Source organism: Elgaria multicarinata, chromosome 7 (genome assembly GCF_023053635.1).
Source record: "Elgaria multicarinata webbii isolate HBS135686 ecotype San Diego chromosome 7, rElgMul1.1.pri, whole genome shotgun sequence".
NCBI lineage: Eukaryota > Metazoa > Chordata > Lepidosauria > Squamata > Anguidae > Elgaria > Elgaria multicarinata.
Window position 1 is genome coordinate 103434588 of NC_086177.1, and position 26418 is coordinate 103461005.

The following is a 26418-nucleotide window of genomic DNA, read 5'->3' on the forward strand; positions in this document are numbered from 1 at the left end:
ATGCCCTAGGCGGCACACAAAGTTAAAACAATTTAAACAAGATAAAAGCAATCGATAAAACACCATAGGTAGCATAAAAATGTTAAAAACAATTTAAAAAGGTAAAGCAATCAATAAAACCACACAACATAAAATGATTTATAATGATCAGCAATCAGATTCTAAAAAGGCGAAGACCTGCCGGAACAACAGAGTCTGTAATGCCTTTTTAAAGACGTTCAAAGAAGCCAGCAGGCACATTTCAACCGGCAGGTCATTCCACAGCTGAGGGGCGGCATGGGAAAAGGTCCTCTGATGTGTAGCTACTAATCTCACATTAGGCCCTCCAAGGACCAGGGCCGGCGCCAAACTATTTTGTGCCCTAGGCAAGGTGAGCTACTTTCACCCCCCACACACACACAAAATGCCAACTTTGATTTTTGAGAGCATATGTTTCCTGGAAAAAATAAGAAGCACAAAACTTGAAACTGCTAAATTTATTTTAAAGTGCAAGAAATACATCATGCCAATTATAGCAAACAATTGGAAAGGAACATCTATGGGTCTAAAATGCATTACTTAATAGGAATATCACCTCCAAATCATCCCCCCCAACTCACACGCATGCGCACACACTCAGCATCACTCACCCCAAACACACACACACACATGAATACATGCATTCACTCATAGACCCCATTCACCCGTACATTCTCTCTCTCTCTGTGTGTGTGTGTCTTCCGGGCACGTTCCAGAAGTCCGAACATGGAGCTCCCCACCCCCACCCTAGTGTCCCTGGCTTCGTTTCGGCTGGGCAGGTGCGGGGCGCCCTCTCGCCCACCCAGGCCCAGCTGAATCCTCGGGCCGGGCCGGCTCACAGCCAACGCTTGTGAGTGCTGCGCTGCGCCTGGCGCCCCTCTTAGCTTGGCGCTCTAGGCGGCCGCCTGAGTGGCCTCTATGGTAGCACCAGCCCTGCCAAGGACCTTAAGTGGAGGGCTGGAACATAGGGGACAAAGTGCTCCCTAAGGTCCCTTGGAGCTAGACCATGTAGGGCTTTAAAGATAAGAACCAGCACTTTATATTTGGCCTGGAAAGGAATTGGCAGCCAGTGTAAAGATTATAAAATGTGAATGCTTCTGTGAGACTGTGGTTCCACATTATTGGTTGTAATCCTGGCCCAGCCCAAGACACCCTTCTGCTAGGGGCAGACAAAATGGCGCCCACCGTTTCATATACCTGGGGTGGATCTCTAGATGTTGTTGGACTCTAATTCCCAGCAGCAGCAGCACCAGTCAGTATGGCCAATAAGCAGGGATGTTGGGAGTTGTAGTCCAACATCTGGAAGGCTGCGGGTTCCCTAACCGTGCCATATTCTGAAGCTGACGGGTTCGTCAGTTGACGTTTACTTCAGTTCCGGCAGCCAGGCAACATACATGAGGGCTGCAGGCCTCACTTAGAGCAGATATAGCAGGCTGCGTGGCACACACATTTTTGTTCTCTGACACCTCATGGCTGCTTCTCTCGCCCAAACATTTGCTGCCTGAGGCGGCTGTGGTACTCTGCCTAATAACAGGACCTGGCCATTGTTGTTGTTTATTCGTTCAGTCGCTCCGACTCTTCGTGACTTCATGGAGCAGTCCACGCCAGAGCTTTCTGCCGGCCATCGCCACCCCTAGCTCCCCCAAGGTCAAGTCTGTCACCTCCAGAATATCATCCATCCATCTTGCCCTTGGTCGGCCCCTCTTCCTTTTGCCTTCCACTTTCCCTAGCATCAGCTTCTTCTCCAGGGTGTCCTGTCTTCTCATTATGTGGCCAAAGTACTTCAGTTTTGCCTTTAATACCATTCCCTCAAGTGAGCAGTCTGGCTTTATTTCCTGGAGTATGGACTGGTTTGATCTTCTTGCAGTCCTGGCCATAGTTGCATGGATTTCTCCAATTGTGTGGAGGACTTAGAGTGACCATATGAAAAGGAGGACAGGGCGCCAGTATCTTTAACAGTTGTATAGAAAAGGCAATTTCAGCAGGTGTCATTTGTATGCATGCAGCACCCAGTGAAATTCCCTCTTCATCACAACAGTTAAAGCTGCAGGAGCCCTGCCCTCTTTTGTATCTAGTCACACTAGGCAGGACAGTCTTGTTTTACTGATAATATGTAAGGTTCTCCGGAAGACTTTTTGGTTGAGGAAAAAGATAAAAATAGTTTATTTTTTTAAAAAAAACACACACACATCGGTTCTCTGGAACTGCAAACCACATGACATTTCTATGAATTGTGACTTTATTTCCCCCACTAGATGTTTTCTGTTACACAAAAAAAGATGTTGAAGTGATGATTGTTTCCTCTTTGCTAAAATAAAGTCTGTGGGAAGATCTTTACAGTTTAGAAGAAGACCTACTTACAACTAATGAGAGGCACAATGTGGTGTAGTGGTTAGAGTGCTGAACTAAGGTGTGGGAAGTTCAGCTTTAGAGTGGCCACTTATGCATCACCAGATTTATTAAAATGTATGTGCATAAAATTTCAATATGCTAATTTGTATGTATAGCTGCATACTTAGGAAGAATTATTATAATTTAAATAGAAATGCAATACATCTGTCACCATAGTGGGGGAAATTGTGACAAGTGGTAGTATCTAATGTTAGTCCTACATAGAGTAGACTCTGTGAAATGAATGGAACTTAAATTTCTATCCCAGGTGATCTGTTTGCCTGCTCAATGTTGACATAGGTATAGATACAATGAATGAATATGAATGAATGCACTCTACAAGATGCCCTTCTTAGACAATGCCGGTGTAGAGATCAGTATATTTATTAGGTAGCACAAGTAGGACCCCCTCCCCCCCCCACAATAACAGTAACATGAACAGTAACGTAATAGATCCTCAGGAACTGGGAAGCAAAGTACAGATATGAACAATGGTGCAAATAACAATAATGATAATAATAATAATACATTTCTTACCCGCCTCTCCATTTTGATCGAGGCTGGGAACGACAGTAAATACAAAATACATAAAACTGAATTAAGAGCATAATATACATTGTTAAAACATCTAAAAACATCCTAAAAACCTTCTCAATAGTCTGACTTGTTCATGTGATTTGTACTGGTCACCTGTAACCTGGTTTATATGATCCCACGACCCATATATAAGCAGCAAGTAAATATGATACCCATAGTTTAAGAGTCGATTGGAATAGAGAATTGGAGTCCCCTAATTATTATTATTATTATTATTATTTATTTATATAGCACCATCAATGTACATGGTGCTGTACAGAGTAAAACAGTAAATAGCAAGACCCTGCCGCATAGGCTTACAATCTAATAAAATCCTAGTAAAACAATAAGGAGGGGAAGAGAATGCAAACAAGTACAGGGTAGGGTAAGCAGGCACAGGGTAGGGTAAAACTAACAGTATAAAGTCTGCACAACATCAAGTTTTAAAAGCTTTAGGAAAAAGAAAAGTTTTTAGTTGAGCTTTAAAAGCTGCGATTGAACTTGTAGTTCTCAAATGTTCTGGAAGAGCGTTCCAGGCGTAAGGGGCAGCAGAAGACGGTTGCTCTAGCATCTGTATCAGAAGGTTCTATGGATCTCAGGTTACAGCTTGAATAATTTTTTTGCTGAATAGCAAAAAAAATAAAAAATGTTTCGGGTCTATTGGACTCCACAATGTCTTTTCAATAAGGATTTGTCTAACATGCACAATTGTTGGAGATGTAATGCATCTAATGTTTCTTTAACTTATATGTTTTGGCAATGCCCGGTAGTTGCCCCTTTTGGGGAGGAGGTAATAATAAGGATGAACTTTGTACTGAAACAATCTATAATATGGAAAAATGTCCATGTCCTCCTAAATTATCTACTGGCTTCTTGAAATTTAACACATGGTCAGCGCAGATGGATTTTCAGAGCCCTTATGACAGCCAAAAGACTTATACTATCACATTGGAAGGACAAATCCACACCTCCTATAATGCAATGGATTGAGGACCTAATAACATTATCTTTTTTTAATGAATGGTACGTATGATGGAAAATGATGATAATCTTATGTACGTAATGTATGGTTCCCCCCCCCCACACACACACCCATTTTCACGATGTATTTTCTGCTCTGTTTTGTTGATATTCACAATAAAATAAAAATTAAAAAATGGCAGGCCACCATGGCTTAATTTGGCAGTAGGGGCTGTTGCATTGTGCTGTTTCACCTTTTTTGCATGGTACTTTTGGTTGCCTAGATTTCCATGGCTTGTTGTGTTGTATGAACCCAGGCAGCAGGGGTTGTTTGAGGGTTAGACAATTTTCGAATAACCCATGGCTTGTTTTAGGGTTATTTGAGGGTTGCCTCACCCTCAAACAAACCCTGTCATCTGGGTTCACACAACACGACAAGCCAGGCGCCAATGAGCACCACAGAAAATGGCACCTGTGGGTGCTACAACATGAGAGCCCCTATTGGTAAATTAAGTCATGGTTGGACGTCATGATGTGTGAACAGGCTCTGCATTGGGTGATGTTGGTTCGGGGCGAGTCACAGAATAACTGGCTTTTGGTGTCATTAGTATGTGTAAGCAATTCAAGTCATGCCCTGGAAAAGATCTAGGAATGCAATGTTTTTTTCATTTTGGCACCATCTGAGGTTGTGCAAAGGCTTGCTCCTATAGAATTGCCGAGAGGGGTTTTGACGTCACCGGTGAGTCATAGTACATGTTGCATTTTCTAATGGTCTGATTTTACTTTTAGATTCCCAGACGTGTTCCTAACATTTAGTTCCTTCAGAAGTGTGTTCCCAGAGGTCTCTGGGTACTGTTACTGTGCAGACAGTCTAGGGCGGGAACTAGAGGATACAGGTAGGTGCCTGCCAAATCCTGTGGTATCTGTCCCCAATCGAATAAATTTCTCAAGATCTGAATGTGAACATGTTGGAATTTACATTTTAGAATCGCCCTGTTTTTATAAATACGCAAGCACGTTTCAAATGCATGAGTGCAGATTTTTGTTTTAGATAAGTTGCAGACAAATTAAGAGAATGGGGTGGTGGGAAATTCTTTTGGTTACAGGACCCTGTGCTAAAATGCTGCTTTTTCTCTCAGGTCTGGAAATGTTACTTGAGAATGTTTATGATACCGTTTTTGCATCACTGGAACCAGTTGCCACCTTCACTGAAACCAGCATGTATCGGATCTTGCAGAGACGTTTCCTGGGAGTCCAGCTGGCGACATCTGGCAGATTCAGATGTATGTAGCATAAGCTCATGAGTGGAAAACATGGTAACAACCCAGGCCAGTCCAAGACATTTTGCTGCCTGAGGTGAAGGACAAGATGGCGGTGCCTCCATTCCATAGCCAATCAAAGCGGCATAGGCTGGCCACTTATAAATTCCCCCCCCCCAAAAGAGAAGTCCTGGAGGAGAAGGCTGTCAATGGCTACTAGTCCTGATGGCTATGGGCTACCTCCAATAACAGAGGCAGAAAGCCTATATACCCCCATTGCTGGGGAACATGGGTGGGAGGGTGCTGTTGCACCATGTCCTGCTTATGGGTCCCTGATCAACAGCTCGTTGGCTGCACCATGAACAGAGTGCTGGACTAGATGGACCCTTGGACTGATCCAGCATGGCTCTTCTTATGTTCTTATGAAATACGTCACCAAAAAAGAGGACCAAAGAGGACAGTGATTTGCATGAAATGTGCATAGGCATATGTATAACTATAAATGCAAATTTAGAAATACATAATATAGTTTAAGTAGAAATGCAGTCCGTCTCACCATAGCATGGAAGATTGTCACCCGGTGACGTGTGTGCCTCCCTGCTCCATCTGTTGCCCAGGTGCTCACCGTGGACGGGCGACTTTCAAGCCCCCTGCTCTGCTTTCCCTTCTTATGGTTCTTCATCTTCCAACTTAGGCAGGATGACCTTTCTAAGAAAGGATGGTCTGGAAGCCTTTCAAACAGTGGGCTGTCTTCTATCAAAGAGGACCCATGGCCATCCTAGACTGGCAGTTGAATGGCACTTCAACATTGATGATGAGCAGCATGTTTTACCAAACCTTTAGGCTGCAGGCCAGCTTAGGGGGTACAAACCAGGCCATGTGGCACACACAGCTCTCTTTTCCCAATCCCATTTTTCTCCTACTCCCCCAGCATTTTCCACCTGAGGCAGCACCTTATTCTGCCTAATAGTAGGGCCGTCCCTGTTAACAGAGGCTAAATGTGATGCGCGTGGAAATGGGGGTGGTCTTGGAATAGAGGTACCAGCTTGCAGGCACAAGGAATTACTGACTTGATTAGGGCCTGCTCCAGATGGCAGTGAGATCAGGAAATTCCGGGGGCCTCAAGGTCCGTCAATAGGTCCAATCACACTGTACGGCTGCTTTCTCATTTTTCAAGGAGTACTGAAGAGGAGCGCATGAGGGATTTCACAGCCCCCAAACTCTAGTGCTGCCATTGGCCTGGATCAGTGCTGCACTTGAGCGGTACCAGTTTGGATGGCCAGAGGGTGGTACTTCAGTCTGCCAGCCCCGTAGGGATCAAGTGATGAAAGCAGCCGATAGAATCTCATCTTTTGTATGGGATGGCACTACTGCATTGGCAATAGCCACTAGTACCAGATGCTAAGCATGGGTGCCTTGAAAACAATTACTTAATGGGTAGAGAGGGCATCTGTCCTGGGGTGGAGTTAGAACTGCCCTTTCTATCTGAAGATCTTCCAGTTACTCTCACACAAGAGCTCTGCTGCTATAGTCTTACACGTGCCTAACATAACTGTGGTGAGTTGTAACAGGCTTACAAGTTGACAAATAGCTTAGGATGTTTTGTCTTCCATTGTGTTGGATGTCGCTTAAGTCCATTGCTGACAGAAGCCACTTTCTGCACCCTCATGCAAGATTGCAGCTTTGGACAAACCTGGAAGGGAATGAGAATAGTTCCCATTACTTCTGTGTTTCCCTTATGTTTCTCTCGTAGGCCCCTCCAAATGCGAAACAGAGAGGTATACTGCCATTCGTTTCAAACAGGATTACAGGCCATTGTGTGATGACGGTGGCGCCTATAAGCCAATACAGTGTCAGCTGAATGGAGAGTGCTGGTGTGTGGATGCCAAAGGGCAGGAGGTCCCTGGAACAAGAAGGAATGGGCAGCGTCCCACATGTGGTATGTAAAACTTGAATCGGTATTGTAGTGGAACAAGGCTTGCACAGAGGCCATGCCTACCGTAAATTCTCTGAGCTTAAGCTGCAGTCATCCCAGTAGCTTGGGGCAAAATGAATTTTCTCAACAACGCTGGCCTGGTTTGCATGTCATAACTATCCACAGCTAACCAACTGTGGGTGGTTGAAAAGACGAGGGGGAATGAGTGTGCATACTGGTTCCTACATTCCCACTGTGATAAACAATCCAGGGATACTTCTGTCAGGGTGAGGCCTGGTCTCCCTGGTGCGGATTCCAAATCTGATTCAGAGGCAGAAGAAGAAGACCAAGAAGCGGGAGAGGAGATTATCTAAGACTATCCAGGAGTCAAGGAGGAATCTTCCCAGGAGCTTATCAAACAGGAGACCCATGTTCAACTATCATCTTCCTCCTTCTTCCCCCCCGGGGAACTCAATCTTTGTCGTGGGTGGGTGTGAGCATCAGAATTGACAGATCCCAAAGTCCGGTGTAGAGTCAAGTGGGTAAATTTGAGAGGAGGTGAGTGGCAGTCCATCAGCCAAGTGACATGGCAGAGGTTACAGCTTGAAGACATTTATTTATTTATTTATTTATTACATTTTTATACCGCCCAATAGCCGAAGCTCTCTGGGCGGTTCACGTGCCCTGAAGAAGGGTTTTGGTAAAAGCATATTGGGCATGGTGGAAAATGGTCCATTTAGTTGATAAGCAACTGCCTTGCTTTATTAGGCTAATTAAGCTTAGAGGATAGCTCCTAGCATACACACTCCCTTCAGGTGTGAAGAGGTGTGAAGAGGTGTCTATTTACTGAATAAAGCTTTTGTGGATTGCACGGCAGACCTCTTTATTGTCTCACATCTTGGGGCGGGGGGCTTAGAATCATGACAGCTCCATCCCTGGGTTGTTTGTCATGATGTCCAAACCCAGAATCCAAGTTGTTGGAGGATTAACAACCCAGACTTCCAGGTTTGGATGTCATGAGAAACAACCCACAGTTTGACCCATGTGTGAACCAGGTCAACGTGCTGTACCCTGTTGTAATGCAAAGTATTTTGGGGTGGCATGGTCTTGAATGGGGAATGAAGTTCCATTAGCTTTACCCAAGACCTGCTCTTGGAGGAGATGAAAATTGGTATGTTGATATATATCGAAACAGCTGCCTAAATGTTTGGGTTCTCCTTGGGGGATGTGGCTATGAGAACTGTCATGATGAGTGCCTGATGTTCAAAATGTACTACTACTTGGAATAGATCTATTGTGTCACCTAGTCTACATTCCTTTCCAAGAGAGGCTATAAAAAAACCCTCATTGTTTTCTTGAAAAACACCCAAACAATCCAGTTTGATTAATAACTACATCGATGTCGTATTTTCTTTTGTCTAGGCGAGGACCACAAATGTGTCTCTGAGAGACAAGTGTCCCTGTCCAGGCTTTTTTATGGCCCCATTGGACATTTCAGCCAGCACAGTTTGTTCTCTACCCCCCAAGAGACACAGAAAGTAGATGGGTCCTCCAGATCTTGTCCTCCTTCATTCATGGAACTGTTTGTGACTTCTGGCTTGCTGTCTTCCATCACTGAACAACCGAGTGCTTCTCAGCTACGGACACTTGAATCCATCCTCATTGAAGCTATTGGGGGGATGTTTCCTTCAAGAGAACTCGCTCGCATTGCCCTTCGGTTCACCAGCAACCCCAAGCGGTTCCAAGAAAACCTTTTTGGGGGGAAATTCTTGAAGAATTTGGTACAGTTCAACTTCACGGGAGCCCTTGGCCCTAATAGCAAATTTAATTTGGACCGTTATTTCCAGCAGATCGGGATGAATGAGGGCTTCACTGAACAAGCCCAACAACTTTCGACGGAAGTGCTGCAGGAGAAGTTCAACCTGAGCCAGATTCTTGTAGACCGTTTTGGCCGCACTGTCAATTTACACGACAGTCAGAACACAGTCCAGTTTCTGGCGTCTCTCCTTGAAGCCCCAGAGTTTTTCACTTTTCTGGGGCATGTAATTTCTGTCCCAGAAAGTATTGCAGAAGATTTAGGTGATGTCGTGAAGATAGTGATGAAATTGAAAGACTGCCCGGAGCAGACCGAAACTCTGTTTGTGCCAACTTGTACGAAAGAAGGGCGGTACGAGGAAATTCAGTGCTATGCAGGGGATTGCTGGTGTGTGGACTTGAGTGGCAAAGAAATCCCAGGGTCCAGAATACAGGGCACACGCCCAAGATGCCCTACGACATGCGAAAAGCAAAGGGAAACTCTGCAACGCTTGAAAAAAAGCCAGCCTGCAGGTTCTGAGCTGTTTGTTCCTTCGTGCACCCAGGAGGGAAAATTCCTGCCAGTTCAATGCCGTGGAAGAAATTGCTTCTGCGTTAATTCAGAAGGCAGGACTATTCCAGGCATAGATGCAAATGCAGGACCGTTCACGCGGTGTAAGTTTTTTATTATGTATTTTCATGTCCAATTGCTGCTTCTACTTTTGTGAGAGGCCTTTAATGTCGGCTGTTGCTAGTGGTGTTTATTATGTAATTTGGGCCTGTAGAGAAAGACATGATGCTGATAGTCACCAAAGGAATTTAGGGACGCTATAAAATATTCTTACGCCCTCCACATTTCTCAAATATATGAGTAGAGCACACATAGAGGCAAGCAGCATACACATTCCTGCCAGGCAGTATGTCCTCTAACCTCCAAGTATTGCTGGACCAACTCCCATCAACCTCAGCCAGGAATGATGGGTGTTGTAGTCCAGCAACATCTGAAGGACACCAGGTTCCCCAACCCTACTACTTCATAGAGGGGCACTTTGCATTCCAAGATGCTTATGGCCGTCAACTAATTCTCAGCTTTTTGTTCACACACACACACACACACACACACACACATGCCTCTCCCCTTAGTGGGAGGTCACTTTCTCTGATGAATATCACTCAGGAAAGATCTCCAGGCTATTAGCCTTTCCTGAGGAACCAACAGCCACCACCCTGGGCCATGAACCAGCAATCTCCCTAATAAAGGAATGGTTAGCTAGCAGCCATAACACAATAAAATCAGAAGGTGACATTAGAAACTATTAAAGCTCAATGGAACAATATAGGCTCCACTTTCTGTCTAAGGCATAGGGGGCTAGTCTGACTTCCATGGATGTTCTGCAATCAGGGCGCTGCTACCGAAAGGGCCCTGTCTCCAGTGCCCACCAGCCTAATCTCACTAGGGGCTGGTTCATGTGACAGGTCCTCCTATGATAATTGCAATTATGGGCAAGTTCATATGGGAGGAGGCACGCTTTCCAATATCCTGGCCCCAAACCTTTTAGGGCTTTATAGATAAGAAGAACCAGCAACTTGAAGTGGGTTTAGAAACAAACTGGGAACTGGTGATGCTGATGCAAGATTGACATTATACATTTTTGAACTAGCTGTAGTTTCCATACAATATCTGTCATTTCCTAAGTCCCATTTTAGAAGAGGCATTCCCTCCTTTGTTTCTGAGAGATGGAGGAATGCCTCTTCTGAAATGATGCCCACCTGCTCACAATTTCTGCAATTACTGGATTTTTTTTTTAAGATTTGTTTTCCAATTAATGAGGTGTACTTTTAAATCAATCAAAAGGTTTTTAATTGACTATTGTAACTGATTTCTCAACTGTACTGTTCCTTAAAGTCTTTCATTTAATATATGCTTAGCGACCGATAGACTTTCTTCTCTCTTAGGTCCAAGTGACTGTCAATTAGCAGCCAGTGAGGCTTTTCTAAGAACTGTGCAGCAAACACTGTTGGATCCTGCTGCCCAGCTTCAGCTGACCAGTGTCTACATCCCACAATGCAACCTGGATGGTCAATGGAGGCAAGTCCAATGCAATGGTCCCCCTGAACACGCTTTTGAATGGTATCAAAGATGGATCACCCAGAATAATAATGGCAGAGCTCTTCCTTTCATTGATTTGGTGGACATACTCCTTGACTACAAAGAGAGATCTCAGCAAAGCTTTGAAGACCTTGTCAAAATCCTCTACGAAGCCGGCCACCAGAACGTCTTCCCCGAGTTCTCCAAATATCCGTCCTTTGATGCAGTTCCTCAAGAAGTTCTGGAAAGCAAGACCACAGGAGGTTCATCCAAGAACATTTTCCTGGAGCCATTCACTTTCTGGCAGCTTCTCCATGGAAATCTCATCCATTATCCAGGAGCTTATGCCGATTTCAGCATCCCACTAGGGCATTTTGACCTTCGCAATTGTTGGTGTGTTGATGACAAGGGACAAATGCAAGGAAGCAAAGCCGATGTGAACAAGGTTCCAGATTGTAAGTATCTCACATCCATCATTGAATTTTGAACTTAAATTGTGTTGTAAACATTGATGGGATCTAGAAATTCTTGGCCTAGCAAAGCATGTATAATGGGATTAACAGTATTCTTGCTGAAGTGAATTGTTTTCTGTTGGGGGTGGGTGGGGAATCAGCGTCTCATTTTAAGCTTCTGTTTTATAGTAAAATTGATTGTATCAATTTAATTCCAGAAGCGTCCTTTGCTCTATGACCCCTCCCAGTTACAAGATTGCCAAGTGTCCTACTTTACAGAGGACAGTCCTCTATTTTGGAGAGCTGGTAGAGGACAGTCTCTCTTTGAAGGTGTCCCCATTTGAATAACGTTCCAGTCCGAGTCTGGTTTAAAGTCAAAGATCCATAGGTATCCCGGAGAGCAGGCAGGGGCCTTGAAGATGGGAGTTCAGTCCAAAAACATCTGGAGGGCCATTCTTTCCCCACCCCTGCTCTAGGGTGTGCTCTGACTCCAGACTGCTGGATCTTAAAAGCTAAAGACCAGAACGATGTCAAGTTTATGGCACTCTCCCATCTCCTTCTGAGCCCCAAAGCTATACGTATATTTGAGCACTGGAAACAGAAAGAAATACAGGGAGAAATGGGCCATTCAGGATGAGTGCACTTTACCCCATTCCATTCCTTTCTTCTTCCATGGGGCTGCTGTGCCTGGAATTCCACTCCCCCAGAATGATTCTAGTTGCAGAACTTCTAGGAGAACTTCTCTAGTTGCAGGATTCCTGCATTTGAGCCGGAAGTTGGATTAGGTCAGCCTTCCCCAACCTGGTGCTCTCCAAATGTGTTAGACTACAACTCCCATCATCACCAGCCAGCTGGGGATGATAGGGGTTGTAGTCCAAGATATCTCGAGGTCACCAGGTTGTGGAAGGCTGGATTTGATGACCTCAGAGGTCCCTTCTGACTCTAAAATTCTATGATTCTAGTGATGAGCTTCACTGTGCAAGAATCCACTGAACAATATTTTTCTCTCCTTGCAGGTCCCGGACAGTGTGAAGCCACCAAGCGCGATGCCCTGCGATTTGTTGATGAAGTGGAGCAACTCATCCAGGAATCAAACAGCTCCCATTTTCCTTTCGGACAGAGCTTTTTAATGGCAAAACTCACCAGGCTGGCAGACGATGAGCTTCTGAATAATTTTTCACAGCCAGGCGTTGCATTTTCAGAGAAGTTGCTGAAGGAGAGCAATTACGCTATCCGGCTGGCTGCACAATCAAGTATGTTCGCGAAGAGAAATTATCTCAGCTGGTCAAATGGTGTTTTGGAGGGAAGCCCCTGCCCTTTCGATAGCCACGTGGACTCTTGATGATTTAAGGGAGAGTTCAATGCATGCCAGGCTCCTGCAGGATACTGGGGGAGTTGGATCTTTCCCTCATTTGCTGGGGCTTTTATCATGTAAAAGGTCCCCAGTTCAATGCCCAGCCACTCCTGATAGGGCTGGGAAACAGCCCACTCTGAAATCCTCGAAACCCACTGCGAGCCGATATAAATCAGGCCCTCCAGATATTTTGGCCTGCAACTCCCATCATCTCTCGCCATTGGATTTGCTGCCTAGGGGCTGATGGGAGATGTAGGCAAAAACATCTGGAGGACTTGAGGGGAGACATGATAGCACTCTTCAAACACTTAAAAGGTTGTCACACAGAGGAGGGCCAGGATCTCTTCTCGATCCTCCCAGAGTGCAGGACACAGAATAACGGGCTCACGTTAAAGGAAGCCAGATTCCAGCTGAACATCAGGAAAAACTTCCTGACTGTTAGAGCAGTACGACAATGGAATCAATTACCAAGGGAGGTTGTGGGCTCTCCCCACACTAGAGGCCTTCAAGAGGCAGCTGGACAACCATCTGTCAGGGATGCTTTAGGGTGGATTCCTGCATTGAGCAGGGGGTTGGACTCGATGGCCTTGTAGGCCCCTTCCAACTCTGCTATTCTATGATTCTATGACTGCAACTTTCCCACATCCTGGTGTGGACAAAACTGAGCTCCGAGTGTTAGAAATATATAACAAAGGCATTATATATTATCCACCGCAATTATTTACAAGTTTATAGGAGAGCAATTTACTCGCTTACATCTCTATGCTTAAATATCCTTGCTCAGGTCGTGTGTGCTTTTTTTTGTTGTGTTTTAAAGCCTTGCGTTTCTATTGGAGGAGTCTCTTTGCATCCCACGATTCTGCAGGGGAGGCCGTGCGCTTGGGATTTCAGCCTTACATCCCTCAATGTGATGGGCTGGGGAACTGGGAACCGGTCCAGTGTTATGAAAGCTCAGGTGAGACATGGCTAGAAGATGGTTGTTTGAACGAGCAGTGATGGTCTTCCATGACTGGTGGGGACTAGCTATCGCACACCGCTAATCTGTTTAGGTGGAAGTGTGCAGAAAATAGGTGGTTATTTTTTGCACATGGCTAGCAAGGAGGCGTGCCATGTTTTAAAGGCTACTATTTATTTATTTATTTATTTATTTATTTATTGCATTTATATACCGCTCCCATAGCCAGGGCTCTCTGGGCGGTTTACAGAAATTCTAAAATTGAGGTAAAAACAAGTATACAAAATTTAAAACTCTAAAACACAGAACATACACACATAGAGCCCGTCTACACTTGTCGAGATGAAACGTAACAAGTTGGCAGAGATGACGTCAGCAGTCACATGATGCTGTTGTTGTTACGTTTCTTCTGACTTATAAAACCGTTCCACTTTCTGTTAAAATCGTTTTAAAACTAACAATGTGCCCCAACCTTTCGTTGTATTCAATGTCATCTTTCAAAGTCATGTCTCGTGACCATGGTCTTTGCTTCCTGATTAGGACAAGTGAGGGCTTTTCTAAGGGAGGGAGAGCTGGCACAACGCGACGAGGGGGAGGGGGGGCAGTGAAAGAGGGGACAGAGGCTTAATTTTTTTAAAAAACCGCTTATCTTTCGGGGCGCACATGGCCCCTTTAAGACGCTGCAGGGCTTCCCTCGTCCCTACGCGTCGCCCCGCCTCCCTGCCGGCTTATCCCGGCAGGTCTAGCTCAGAGTCACCGGAAGAAGGAGGTTTACTTCAGAGCCTGTATGAGCATAATGAAGAACGTTCTAAAGAAGAGTGTGCCGGGGTAAAACGATAGAAGAAAAGGTATTTCGATTGACTGGGCTCAAGTTGCATTTTGTAACGTAGCAAAGGAGGACGCAACAATGCACTTAAACAATGGTGTAATGAATAGTGTAGCATTAAAAACCGATTAAAAACTAAACATGTGGGTAATTAGGATGTGCCGCCATATGCCTGGGTAAAGAGGAAAGTCTTAACCTGGCGCCGGAAAGATAGCAGCGTTGGCGCCAGGCGAGCCTCGTCAGGGAGATCGTTCCACTACTGTCTGTCTGGATGCTTCTCTGTTCTACAAACACACACGTAAATAAACGCATATTACAAAAGCACCAGTGCTATTTGATAACCATGGAATTACCTTGCAAAATGTATTTGTTTATTATTTATTCATTGTATTTCTCTGACACCGATCAAGGCAGCTTACAAAATGTTCAGGAAATAATAATAATAATAATAATAATAATAATAATAATAATAATAATAATAAATCAAATAACAAAAAACAACAGTAAAGCATTAAGAATAACCCTACAGGCTGCCCTTGGAACTCCCTCCCACTTGGGAAAGTGATGGCAAAGCCGGTGCAGCCTTTGCAGGAGCTTCTTCCTTTGGAGGCGAGATCAGCAGAGGACAATAGGGTGCCTTTGCAATATGAGGCTTATTCTAGTGCTGTGCCAAAATCCCATCTGCCCTTTTGTAACCTCTTTGTTTCCCTGTGAAAAAGGCGGCCATTGTTTTCTGCCTCTTTTAGTGAGCTACCTCCTTACACTAAGGTAAGCCCTGAAGCCCTCAACCCTGAAACCATTCTCCAAAATTCTCACCTCTTCCCACATTTTCCAGGAGCTTTTTCTTTTGGTCCATCCCACCCAACCCCTGAAGGGTCAGAAATCAATAGATCAAAAAATTTGGCAATGTGCTTGTTTATTTACACATTGAGGCGGAATGCGTGGGGCATAGCAGCCAACAGGGCAAGTTCAATGCAATTTTTATTTATTTATTTATTTATTACATTTAAATAAATAGCCGAAGCTCTCTGGGCAGTTTACAAAAGTTAAAAACCGTGATCATTAAAAAGTATACAAAATTTAAAACCATCAGAAACATAAAAACAACAGTATCCATTTTAAAAAAACAGTTCTGGGGTCCGTTAAAAACAAACAAACTTAGCATTGTTAAATCCTGTTAAATGCCTGGGAGAAGAGAAAAGTCTTGACCTGGCGCTGAAAAGATAACAGTGTTGGCATCAGGCGAGCCTCATTAGGGAGATCATTCCATAATTTGGGGGCCACCACTGAAAAGGCCCTCTGCCTTGTTGCCATCCTCCGAGCTTCTCTCGGAGTAGGCACTCGGAGGAGAACCTTAGATATTGAGCGCAGTTTATCGACTTGAGTCTGTGGTCCGCTTCCACCCATGGCTGTATCACAAGGGACGTCTCACTGCAAAGCGACTCCCACTATTGAAAATATTAGAAATCCTTTTTTGTTGTATCCTAGGTCACTGCTGGTGTGTGGATGAACGAGGACATTATATATCTGACTCGTTGGTGACGCGTTCAACACGACTGCCCCAGTGTAAGTCATCTTCTCCCCATGGTTTATCAGAGGCAGAGCAAAGTAGGTAACATGAATAGTTTCTAAAACTTCAAGGATCAGCAGTTGGAGGCTGGAGAAGAGAATTAATTGTGGGCTTTCCAACTGACGTAATATATATGGTATTCAAAGTCCAACCCAGCCATCGCATAAGACTTTAAAAATTGCCTAAAACTTTTTAAATTGTCATGCCTTTTAAATGTTTAAATGTTTTAACATTGGAACATATTTTTTTAAACTTTTGTATATTTCTGTTTATAAGTTTTAACTGTATAGATTTTAATTTTGTAACGCCGCCTTGAGGCCCAGCATTGGGCAAAAGGCGGGATACAAATAAATATAATAAAAAATAAAATCAATAAGGCCATTACATCCATGGTCTAAAATGACCTACAGACAGGGCCATGTAGTTGCTGGAAATTCTGTCTGCTGAAGAAGCCATTTTGCTTCTTCAGCAGCAATGTGGGATGTGTTTCTAACTTCTTTGCTCTCAAAGCCAAGTTTCACTATAGATTTATGGGGTCTGTACACCTCTTGGCCGACTTGTAAGAAATTGCTGAAGGACTCTGGGGATGGATTCCTCCCCCCCCCCCATTATCTCTTGACCCATCTGTGAGTTTGCAACCACTTGTTAATACATTTGGCTGGATTGAACCCTTGGTGTTTCCAGTCACTTGGTGTTTCCAATACCTGCGAGTGTCATCTAATCAGCATGGGGGGATTTGAGGATTGGTTACGCCGACTGGAACTTGCATTACTGAGGAAGATTATTATTTTACCACAGGTCAAAAACCATGTCAACGCTCACAAACAAACGCATTGATTTCCAGCTGGAGACTGAGTGGGCTGAAGCGTAATGCCACTTCAGCAGACCTGTTTAATCCCTCCTGTCTAGAGGCAAGTTGTTTAGGGTTGAGAAATGGATTCGGATTATTACCAGCCCTGTACATTTCCAGTCTACAAATCAGAGCATTCACGGTTTTTTCAAGTTGAAAAATTGGTACTTTGAAATTCAGCCCCAGTGATTTATATCAGGGATGGGGAACGCTTTTCCCTCCAGATGTTGTTGGACTGCAACAGCTATCAGCCCTAGCCAGCTGAGCCCTACATGGTTTGGGTGCAGGCTACCTGCAGGATCACCTTCTCCTGTACAATCCGCCCTGCACACTCTGGTCCTCTGGGAAGAATTTACTCCAGTCAACAAAAGCAAGGCTGACAACCGTTACCCAGAGGACCTTTTCTTCTGCCGCTCCCAGATTGCGGAATGGCCTGCCGGGAGAGATTCGTCAACTCAACAGTCTTCCGGAAGCCATAAAGACTGATCTCTTCCGGCAGGCCTACCCAGTTGAATTTTAAGATGCCTTTTAATAATGTGCTGCTTTTAATAATGTATTAGTTTTAAATGTTTTAATCAATTATAAGTATTTTATGGTGTTTGCATTTGTGTTGTACCCTGCCTCAATCCAGAGGGAGAGGCAGGTAACCAATAAATTGATGATGATGATGATGATGAGAGTTGAAGGGCAGGGAGGGGAGGAGACCGTGGAAGTTGCTTTTCACAGCTTCCTAAGTGCGTCTCAGCCTCATTCCCTTGCCCTCCGCAAAGCTGTGCTTAGACGGCCAAAATTGCCTATCTAGCCAAAAATGCAGGACGGTTTGAGCATGTGCTGCAGCTGTCCTGCATAGGGTCGTAGGCAGCCCCCGATTTCAGAGGCTGGTGACTATCCAGATAGGATTGCACTCTTAGCAAACCCATGGGTGCTCACACCACTAGCTCCTACACACACACACACTGCCCCAATCCCTTATTACTTAGCACCAGTGTGCAAGAACGGACTCTGAAATACCAAAGTTGGCCTGAAAAAAGATCTTTTGACAGCTTTGCCAAATTAAAATGGTTGTGTGAATTTGCACGGTCCTAGGGTTTTGGACTACTGGTCTTTATTAACACTAGTCTTGTAGCAATTCGGCCGTTCTGGAATGATAATGTATCTGCTTTCTTCTAGACCGGGGACTATGCCATGCTACAGAAAATGGACACACAGGCCTGGTGTGTATATCCTCTGTTGGGTGAAGTCCTCCAGCAGAGCAGTATCGATTCAAATGGCAGAGCACAGTGTAAGTAGAAACGATTCCATTTTAACCTACCTGGTGTTGTTTCAAATTCGCCAGTTCATGAATGGGTGAATCTTCATTAGCTTGCACATGTGCTGAGAGATCATCTTCCAAAGCCCTCCTCCAGGTCCCCCTGCCATCTCAGGTGAGATGGGTGATGCGAAAGGACAGGGCCTTCTCTGTTGTGGCACCCCATTTTTGTAACTCTCCCCCAGGGAGCCACACCTAGTGCCTATTTATGGATGTATTGTTCTCTGGGTGGATTACAACCAGTTAAAAAACTAAAACATCATTTTAAAACATAGTTAAGAATGTAAAATACAATACAGATATTTTTTTAAAATAAAATACAATATAATGTGAGATAGTAATTGATAAAATAGCCGTACTAACCTAGAACTAAGACTCTAAAATGCCTGGGAGACAAGAAAGGGTTTTGCCTGCCACCAAAAAGATGACAATGTAGGTGCCAGGTGAACTTCTTTGGGGAGTTTATTCCAGAAGTGGGGTGCCACCACTGAGAAGGCCCTCTCTCTTGTAGCCATCCACTTAGCTTCCTTCAGCTGGGAGCACACAGAAGAGAGCTTCTGAAGATGACCTCTGGGTCTAAGCAGGTAGTTGCAGGACAAGGCGCGCCTTTAGAAAATAGTAATATATTTTCAGCATCAGGTGTGTATATTCAAGTGTTTGCCATCACCGTCTTTCTTTACCATAGGTTTTTAACCACAGCTTTTAATCCTAAAATATTTTTGCTGCTGTTTTCTTGGGTTTTTTTTTTTAATTCACTTTTTAATTTTTTTGTAAATTGCAATGCTAATTCTATATTGAAAGACAGCATGAAAATCTCATGGGTAGATAAATAAATAGATAGATGTATACAACTGCATTTTCAGATTTTATTTTTGTTGTGTTTTAGTTGCTTCAGTGTGACGGTATGATTTTATGGTTGTTTTATTGGTACTTGCTTTATTAATATTCTCAGCGGCTCTATGTTGGTTTTGGAGGAATGGTAGGGAATGAGAATTCTAAACAAACAAATCCGGGGCATGGGGGGAGGGGCATGGAATGGAGTAACCTGGAAGAAGGGGGGAAGCTGCTATATGAATAAAATAACATTTAAAAAGGAGGGGGGAACAATACAAGGAAAGAAGGGAGAGGAAGGTGCAATGGGATATTTCAGGCATATGTGCGCTTCACTGGGGTACCATACACTCAGCTTTCCCTGTTACATGCATGATCCATAGGTTTCAGTCTGGTGGTAGGTTCCAAATAGCAAAGTGCATGTTCTTCAAATACCTTCCCCCACCCCCAAATCCCCATTTTATTGGGTTATAAAGCTTGCAGCTGCATTGAACATTTTTGTGAACAGCCCAGAGAGCTTTTTGTGAACCGCCCAGAGAGCTCCGGCTATTGGGCGGTATAGAAATGTAATGAATAAATAAATAAATAAATAAATAAATTGAACATACATGGTTGGGATCTCTCCTTCACCATCTGCCTCTTATTTTCAAAGGCCCCGGTTACTGCAGCGTGCTGAAGTCCAAAGCTGTCTTACGGGAAATTGGCAGAGGCTACATCCCCCAGTGTGAAAGCGACGGTGGGGTCTTCTCGCCCGTGCAGTGCAGCGAGGGCCAGGAAAGCTGTTGGTGCGTCTTTGGGAACGGAGAGGAGGCTCCGGGGACACGGACCAGCGGCCGGCGGCCTCCATGTCAACGTGAGTCAGGTTGCAGAAGTCTAGACGACTTCGCACTTTGTTTAAAACTGTCCTGCTCAATCTACAGATGGGGCAATTTTGTGTGGCACTTTTGAGAATTCAAAACTTCACGGTGCCATTCTGCTGCCAAAGCCTGCGCTATCGTTGGTGCACGGTGGCAGCAAGTTGTTTTTATGAGGGGAGGCAGTGTGGGCTTTCCGGCGGCCATTAGGCTCACCCCATCCCGTGGCTTCCGGCAACCAATAGGAGGTCGCCTTCCACCCAGGAATGCCCGCAGAGTGGCTTCAAGCGAGGACAGACTGGCGGAAGAGCCAGGCTGACCTTGCTCTGGCTGGGAAAGTCAAGGTAACTCCCTGACTTTTCAGCCACACGTCTTCGTCTCTTTGCCCGATGCAGCGTGGATTTGGAGCCACCCCAGGGCAAAGACGATGCCAAGACAGCCCCCAAGTCTGAGATTGTAACTAAGGTGGCCATGTGTCCTACTTCACAGAGGACAGTCCTCTATTTGAAGTACTGTAAAATAAAAAGAGACTCCATTTGATGGCACCATCTGTTTAAAGGGCCCTCCAGTGTAAGTCCAGATTAAATGGTATTGTATGTAATCTGTTTTTATGCTTTCTTTGGTTTTAAATTTGTATATTGGTTTTTAATCTTCAGTGTTTTTAATCTTTGTAAACTGCCCAGACAGCTTCGGCTATGGGGCGGTATATAGATGTTAATAATAATAATAATAATAATAATAATAATAATAATAACAACAACTACAACAACAACAAAAACAACAACCCTAAGAATGGAGAGCATGGGCCTTGAGGACTGAGGAAGCACACAGGGTCACATGGACACAGTTTTCTCCATTTTGTGAGGAATACCCCATGGTATTTCATATTTCTATTTAATTTAAAATGTAAGTTAACTTAAATTACAATAATTACTTCTAAATTTCCACCTAAACATATGAATTAGTATATACAGATTTTATGCAGAGATGATAAATTTTTATAATTTTTATGACCTCTTTGGTCCTCTTTCCTGGTGATGCATTCCTCCTCCTCCTCCTCCTCCTCCTCTTTCTCCTCCTTCTTTTGAGAGAGGTGAAACTGGTCACCCTAATTGTAATTCCCAGGATTTCAGGGACAATCTTGGCAATGTGACCATCTGCTGTTTTGTGGAATTACAATTAACTGAGCTTGTGTTAGATATGGGTAGGACCTGGAGGAGCCCTGGCTTCAGAATTCTGACTGGGCAAATAAGCGCTTTCTCTCTGCCTAAATTGCCTCATAGGGTTGTTGTGGGGCCAATATGGCTACAAACCAGAGCCAGTGTGGTGTAGTGGCTAAAGTGTTGGACTGGGAGTTGGGAGATCTGGGTTCTAGTCCCCACTCAGCCATGGAAGCTCATTGGGTGACTTTGGGCCAGTCACAGACTCTCAGCCCAACCTACCTCACAGGGTTGTTGTTGTGGGGATAAAATGGAGTGGAGGAGGAGAATTATGTTTGCCGCCTTGGGTTCCTTGCAGGAAAAAAGGCGGGATATAAAGGCAATGAATAAATAAATAAATAATAAAATGCTGGACCATCTTGTGTCAGACTGTGGATCCCACAAACAATGGGATGAATAACTGGGAATCTAAAGAACAGCAGCAAAGGGATGTTTATCTTCTGATCCAGAAAGCCGTTATTAGGTAGAAAGCTGTCACGTGATCCTTCTCTGGATCCACTGGGGGGAAATGCCAGTTCTCCCAGGGGGTGGTTCTGGGGACCAATTTATACAGGCAGCAGACCTAACTGATAAGGTGGAGGATTGCATGTTCAAAAGGCTCCCCTGTCTCCCCAGATCCCTTCCACGGAGAAGAGTTTCAGTTCAGCCTCTTCCATGGCATGCTATTCACACATACACCCCTGCATGCATGGCACATACCCCTTCCTGTACCATTCAATGGTACAGTCCAGCTATAGCATTGCCACTGAAATATATTGCACCTGAAGTTCATCTAGGTTCAGGGAAAAGCCAGAACCCCAATTCAAGTGCCTCTGCAGAACCGGTTTCCAACACCCTGGAGTCGGGTTCAGAATTGTTTTCGCTCATAGCACATGGTTGTGCCTTGTGTATGCCTCTAGACATAGAATATGGATTAACGGGGTTGCGGAAGCCAAAGGAATTGGCATGGGGTGCTGGAAAAGTAACAGGGAATGTCTGAAAGCCATATGAAGTCTGACCCATCTTCTGCAATGAATTCCTGGATCTTGCAACACCCCAAAATCCATGCCAAAAGCTGAATTCTCAAATTTGGTTCAGTTGCCAGTTTTGGCCATGTTTCCTTTCCAAGATTCCTGGGATTCTTATTTTTCCTCGGAGTGGTTTACCCTTCCAGCTTACCACTAGAGAAAGCCAGCAGTTAGGTGAGGACTTCCCTGCAGATCTGAGCATAGTGGAGAGGCAGGAACAGCAGTTGTCAGCAGATGTGACAGCCGCAGTAGGAAAGAACAATAAATCCCATCTTCTTTATCACGAGAGACAGCTTAGACAGGCGAGTAGTAACTCTGGAATGCCTGTGGCATTCAATGAGGTTTCCATTAAGCTAATCAGTTCCATATGAGGGAGATTCCCCTCGGGTCATTTGCAGCTTCCATCTAGCATGGTCGGGTGGCATCCAGCGTTTTTTTGTTAATATGCACATCGGGGATTTTAACGCCATGCATGTTAATACCTCCCCACCAACATCCCTGTTCCCATTACTGTACTGCATTTCTCAGAGATTGCAAATCAGATGAAACTTGATATACTAATGCAAGAGAAGCGAAGTGGGCACATTCGGAGGTGATGGGGTAGACTGTACCGCTTCGGCCTGTAGGTGGTGGTGGAGAGTGTTTTGAATGCCCCCGAGAGGGGAGGCGGGTATGTCCTTACAAAAAGGAAGCTAGTAAGGTTTGGAGAAAGGTTCTAACTCAACCATCTCATTGGAGGAGTTTAATTTTATTAAATAAATAACAAGCTTCTGCATGGCTACTCAGAGGTGAGCAAGATTCCTCTTTGCATGGCTACTCAGAAGTAAGCAGGACCGAATCACTCAGCAGCACTTTCAAAAAGCATCCTAAAGAGCAAGCCTCTGCACGTCTATGGGGATTAGGGGGTTGTGTGAAATGCTTCATGGGAAAGGTGGGTTCTGAGGTGAGATTTAAAGGAAGTAAGAGAGTTGTCTCCAAATTTCTGTCAGGATCAAGCCTGTTTTCCCTAGTGTGGGGGAAGGGATTTGGGGGAGGGGAAGTGTCAATCGAATTCAGAATCAGACCCAGGCCTTTGCTAGACCTACCTTAAAATCTGGGCGAGAGGAGGGGAGAGCCCGCGATGCAACTATCAAGGGCTGTCACCCTTGTCTATGTGTCAGACGCGACGGGCTAAAGGAAAGACCCGTCACGTCCGCCATTTTTTTTTTAAAAAATTAAAGGGCATGAATGACTAAAGGTAAGTTTTTTTTAAAAAAAATAGATTTCCTCGCTCTCCCTACCCTGCCTCCAATGGGCGCAGCTTCTCCTGGCTACGCATGAGTAATTGGACGGAGCTGGGAAAAACAGCGGAACAGGCTACACGCTCACGGTCTCAGGCTCAGCCCGAGACCGCAGGAAAAATCGGGCTGAAAGGAGGCAGCTATATCCTGAGGCCAGGGAGGGTTGATCCCTCCCTGAGCCCGGGATCGCACAGGGGCGATCCCGGGTATCAGCCTGGTCTATAGCCTGGTCTAGCAATGGCCCCAGAAGAGGAAGGACCAGGAATTTATCAGTCAACACCAGAAGTGGGAAAAAGATTCTCCAAGACTCTTCAGTAGTCAAGGATGAATCTTCCTACAAGCTTATCACGGAGAATGCAGACAGCTCAGAGACCATTCCACCCCCACTCCTGAGAACTCAGCCTCTGACTGAGGGGGAGGAAACATCGGAGTTGACAGATCCCAGAGTCCACCACAGGGTCAAGAGGGCAAAATTGAGAGGAGGTGGAAGGCGATCTTTTAGGGTAGCGGTTCGCAAAAGGCTCCCCCCGAAAATCTCTCCCTGAGCTAAAGTGCCTGTTGGATTGTAGGTAACAGTCCTGCTTTAGTTGAAAGCAACTGCCATGCTTTGTTAGCCAAATTAGGCTTAGAGAATAGCTCCTAGCATTCACATTCCCTTCAGGTGTGAAGAGATATACATTTGTTGAATAAAGCTTTGTGGATTACACAGCAGACATCTCACATCAGTGCGAGAGTTTAGAATCATGACAATTACATGCTTCCGCATTACATCCAAGACTTTATCTAGGTGATGTTTAGTCTCCATCCTACTTGTCTTATGCTTTGTGCCTTTCCTTCATCCATCTGCAGCCTGCATGTCCCACTGCCAGTGCTGAAGGCATTGACTTGATCTTCTACAACATGTTTTTTCTCTTTCCCCTAGGTCCTCAATGTAGCTTGCCTTTTGATACGCCCGAAGTGCTCAGCGGTGGTGTATTTTGCAACGTCTCCACTGAAACTCCCAAGATTCAGCAGTGCCAAGTGATTTGTCCTCAGGGCTTCCAAGGTGTCTTTTCTAGTGAGGAGATGCTGCTGTGTGATACGGAGAGTCACCACTGGCTAGGAGACCCACCACATGCTCAAACCTGCCAGAGTAAGTGTAGCAGTTAAAAATCTGCTTTTTTGCCTGGAGCTGGTGGTGTTAGATTGTGGTTAGTATTGACTTGTGTTTCGCCATGAGAAACCCAGATTTGGATTATCCTCGAATCATAGAATCATAGAATAGCAGAGTTGGAAGGGGCCTACAAGGCCATCGAGTCCAACCCCCTGCTCAATGTTGGGGTCGTCCGGAAAAATTCCTCTCCGGTTGGAGAGATTAGCAAAGTATGCAGCGTTCCAGGCAGGCTCAGAGAAAGTAAAGACAGCCACAGAGATAATTAACAGCAACAGTATTTTTCTTCAGCAATATTTTACTGATCTAAAGACTTAGAGATCATATAAATACAATATCATACAGCATACTCACAACAACGTCATATTCACACAGGAGAGGTAAAGACATGCTCTTTACACAAGACTTATATACATAGCAGTATCTTTCTCTACCAATTTACAGCTTAATCACCAATCAATCACACTTGTCAGATCGTTAACCAATTATCCAATTATCTTCTGACCTTTAAGTGGCTGATGTAACTTCTTGCAACAGTTGCACTAGACTGGGTAACATAGAAACTATGGACACTAAAAATCCAAACCCGGACACTCAATGCAGGAATCCACCCTAAAGCATCCCCGACAGATGCTTGTCCAGCTGCCTCTTGAATGACTCTAGTGTGGGAGAGCCCACAACCTCCCTAGGTAACTGGTTCCATTGTCGTACTGCTCTAACAGTCAGGAAGTTTTTCCTGATGTCCAGCTGGAATCTGGCTTCCTTTAACTTGAGCCTGTTATTCTGTGTCCTGCACTCTGGGAGGATCGAGAAGAGATCCTGGCCCTCCTCTGTGTGACAACCTTTTAAGTATTGGAAGAGGGCTATCCTGTCTCCCCTCAATCTTCTCTTCTCCAGGCTAAACATGCCCAGTTCTTTCAGTCTCTCTTCATAGGGCTTTGTTTCTAGACCCCTGATCATCCTGGTTGCCCTCCTCTGAACAGCTTTGGGGCAGATTGACAGTAAGATAACCTATTATTTGTTGCCCTACAGCAGTGGTCGAATTGCAGTGGCGGCAGGGGAGATGTCCCCTATCTTTTGTGATGCCCACCTAGTTACTGAACAAAGTTCTCTCTTACTGTCAATAATGTTACGCTTACTCCAGTCAAGGAAGCTCATAGTCTTGGCTTTATATTTGATTCCTCGCTCTCCTTTATTCCTCATATTGAGACAGTAGCTAAATCCTGTCATTTTTTCCTGTATAATATTGCCAGGATTCGATCATTTTTGTCTGTCTCTTCTGCCAAGACTCTTGTTCATGCATTGGTTATTTCTCGGTTGGACTACTGCAACCTTCTTCTCACTGGCCTTCCTTCTTCTCACATCAGTCCGTTGGTTTCTGTTCACCACTCTGCTGCTAAGATCATCTTCTTGGCTCGCCGCTCTGACCATGTTACTCCGCTTCTGAAATCTCTTCATTGGCTTCCAATTCACTTCAGAATCCAATATAAACTTCTCCTGTTGACCTACAAAGCTTTTCACTGTCTAGCTCCTTCCTAGCTCTCCTCTCTCATCTCACACTATTGCCCCGCTCGTGCTCTTCGCTCCTCTGACGCCATGTTTCTAGCCTGCCCAAGGGCCTCTACTTCCCTTGCTCGGCTTCGTCCATTTTCTTCTGCTGCCCCTTATGCCTGGAACGCTCTTCCAGAACATTTGAGAACTACAAGTTCAATCGCAGCTTTTAAAGCTCAGCTAAAAACTTTTCTTTTTCCTAAAGCT

At 44.8% G+C, this 26418-nt stretch overlaps 1 protein-coding gene across 1 annotated transcript in view; it reads left to right on the top strand.

Moving 5' to 3' along the window:
* The window catches only part of TG (thyroglobulin), a 199420-nt gene that overhangs the window by 17456 nt on the left and 155546 nt on the right, over positions 1–26418 (top strand). The window contains exons 6-17 of the mRNA XM_063131335.1: positions 4735–4841; positions 5085–5228; positions 6958–7143; positions 8542–9588; positions 10870–11457; positions 12471–12707; positions 13626–13763; positions 16078–16155; positions 16958–17070; positions 18180–18291; positions 19802–20002; positions 24433–24642. Of these exons, the coding sequence (XP_062987405.1) occupies positions 4735–4841; positions 5085–5228; positions 6958–7143; positions 8542–9588; positions 10870–11457; positions 12471–12707; positions 13626–13763; positions 16078–16155; positions 16958–17070; positions 18180–18291; positions 19802–20002; positions 24433–24642 (3161 nt within the window). The remainder of the gene's footprint in view (positions 1–4734; positions 4842–5084; positions 5229–6957; positions 7144–8541; positions 9589–10869; positions 11458–12470; positions 12708–13625; positions 13764–16077; positions 16156–16957; positions 17071–18179; positions 18292–19801; positions 20003–24432; positions 24643–26418) is intronic.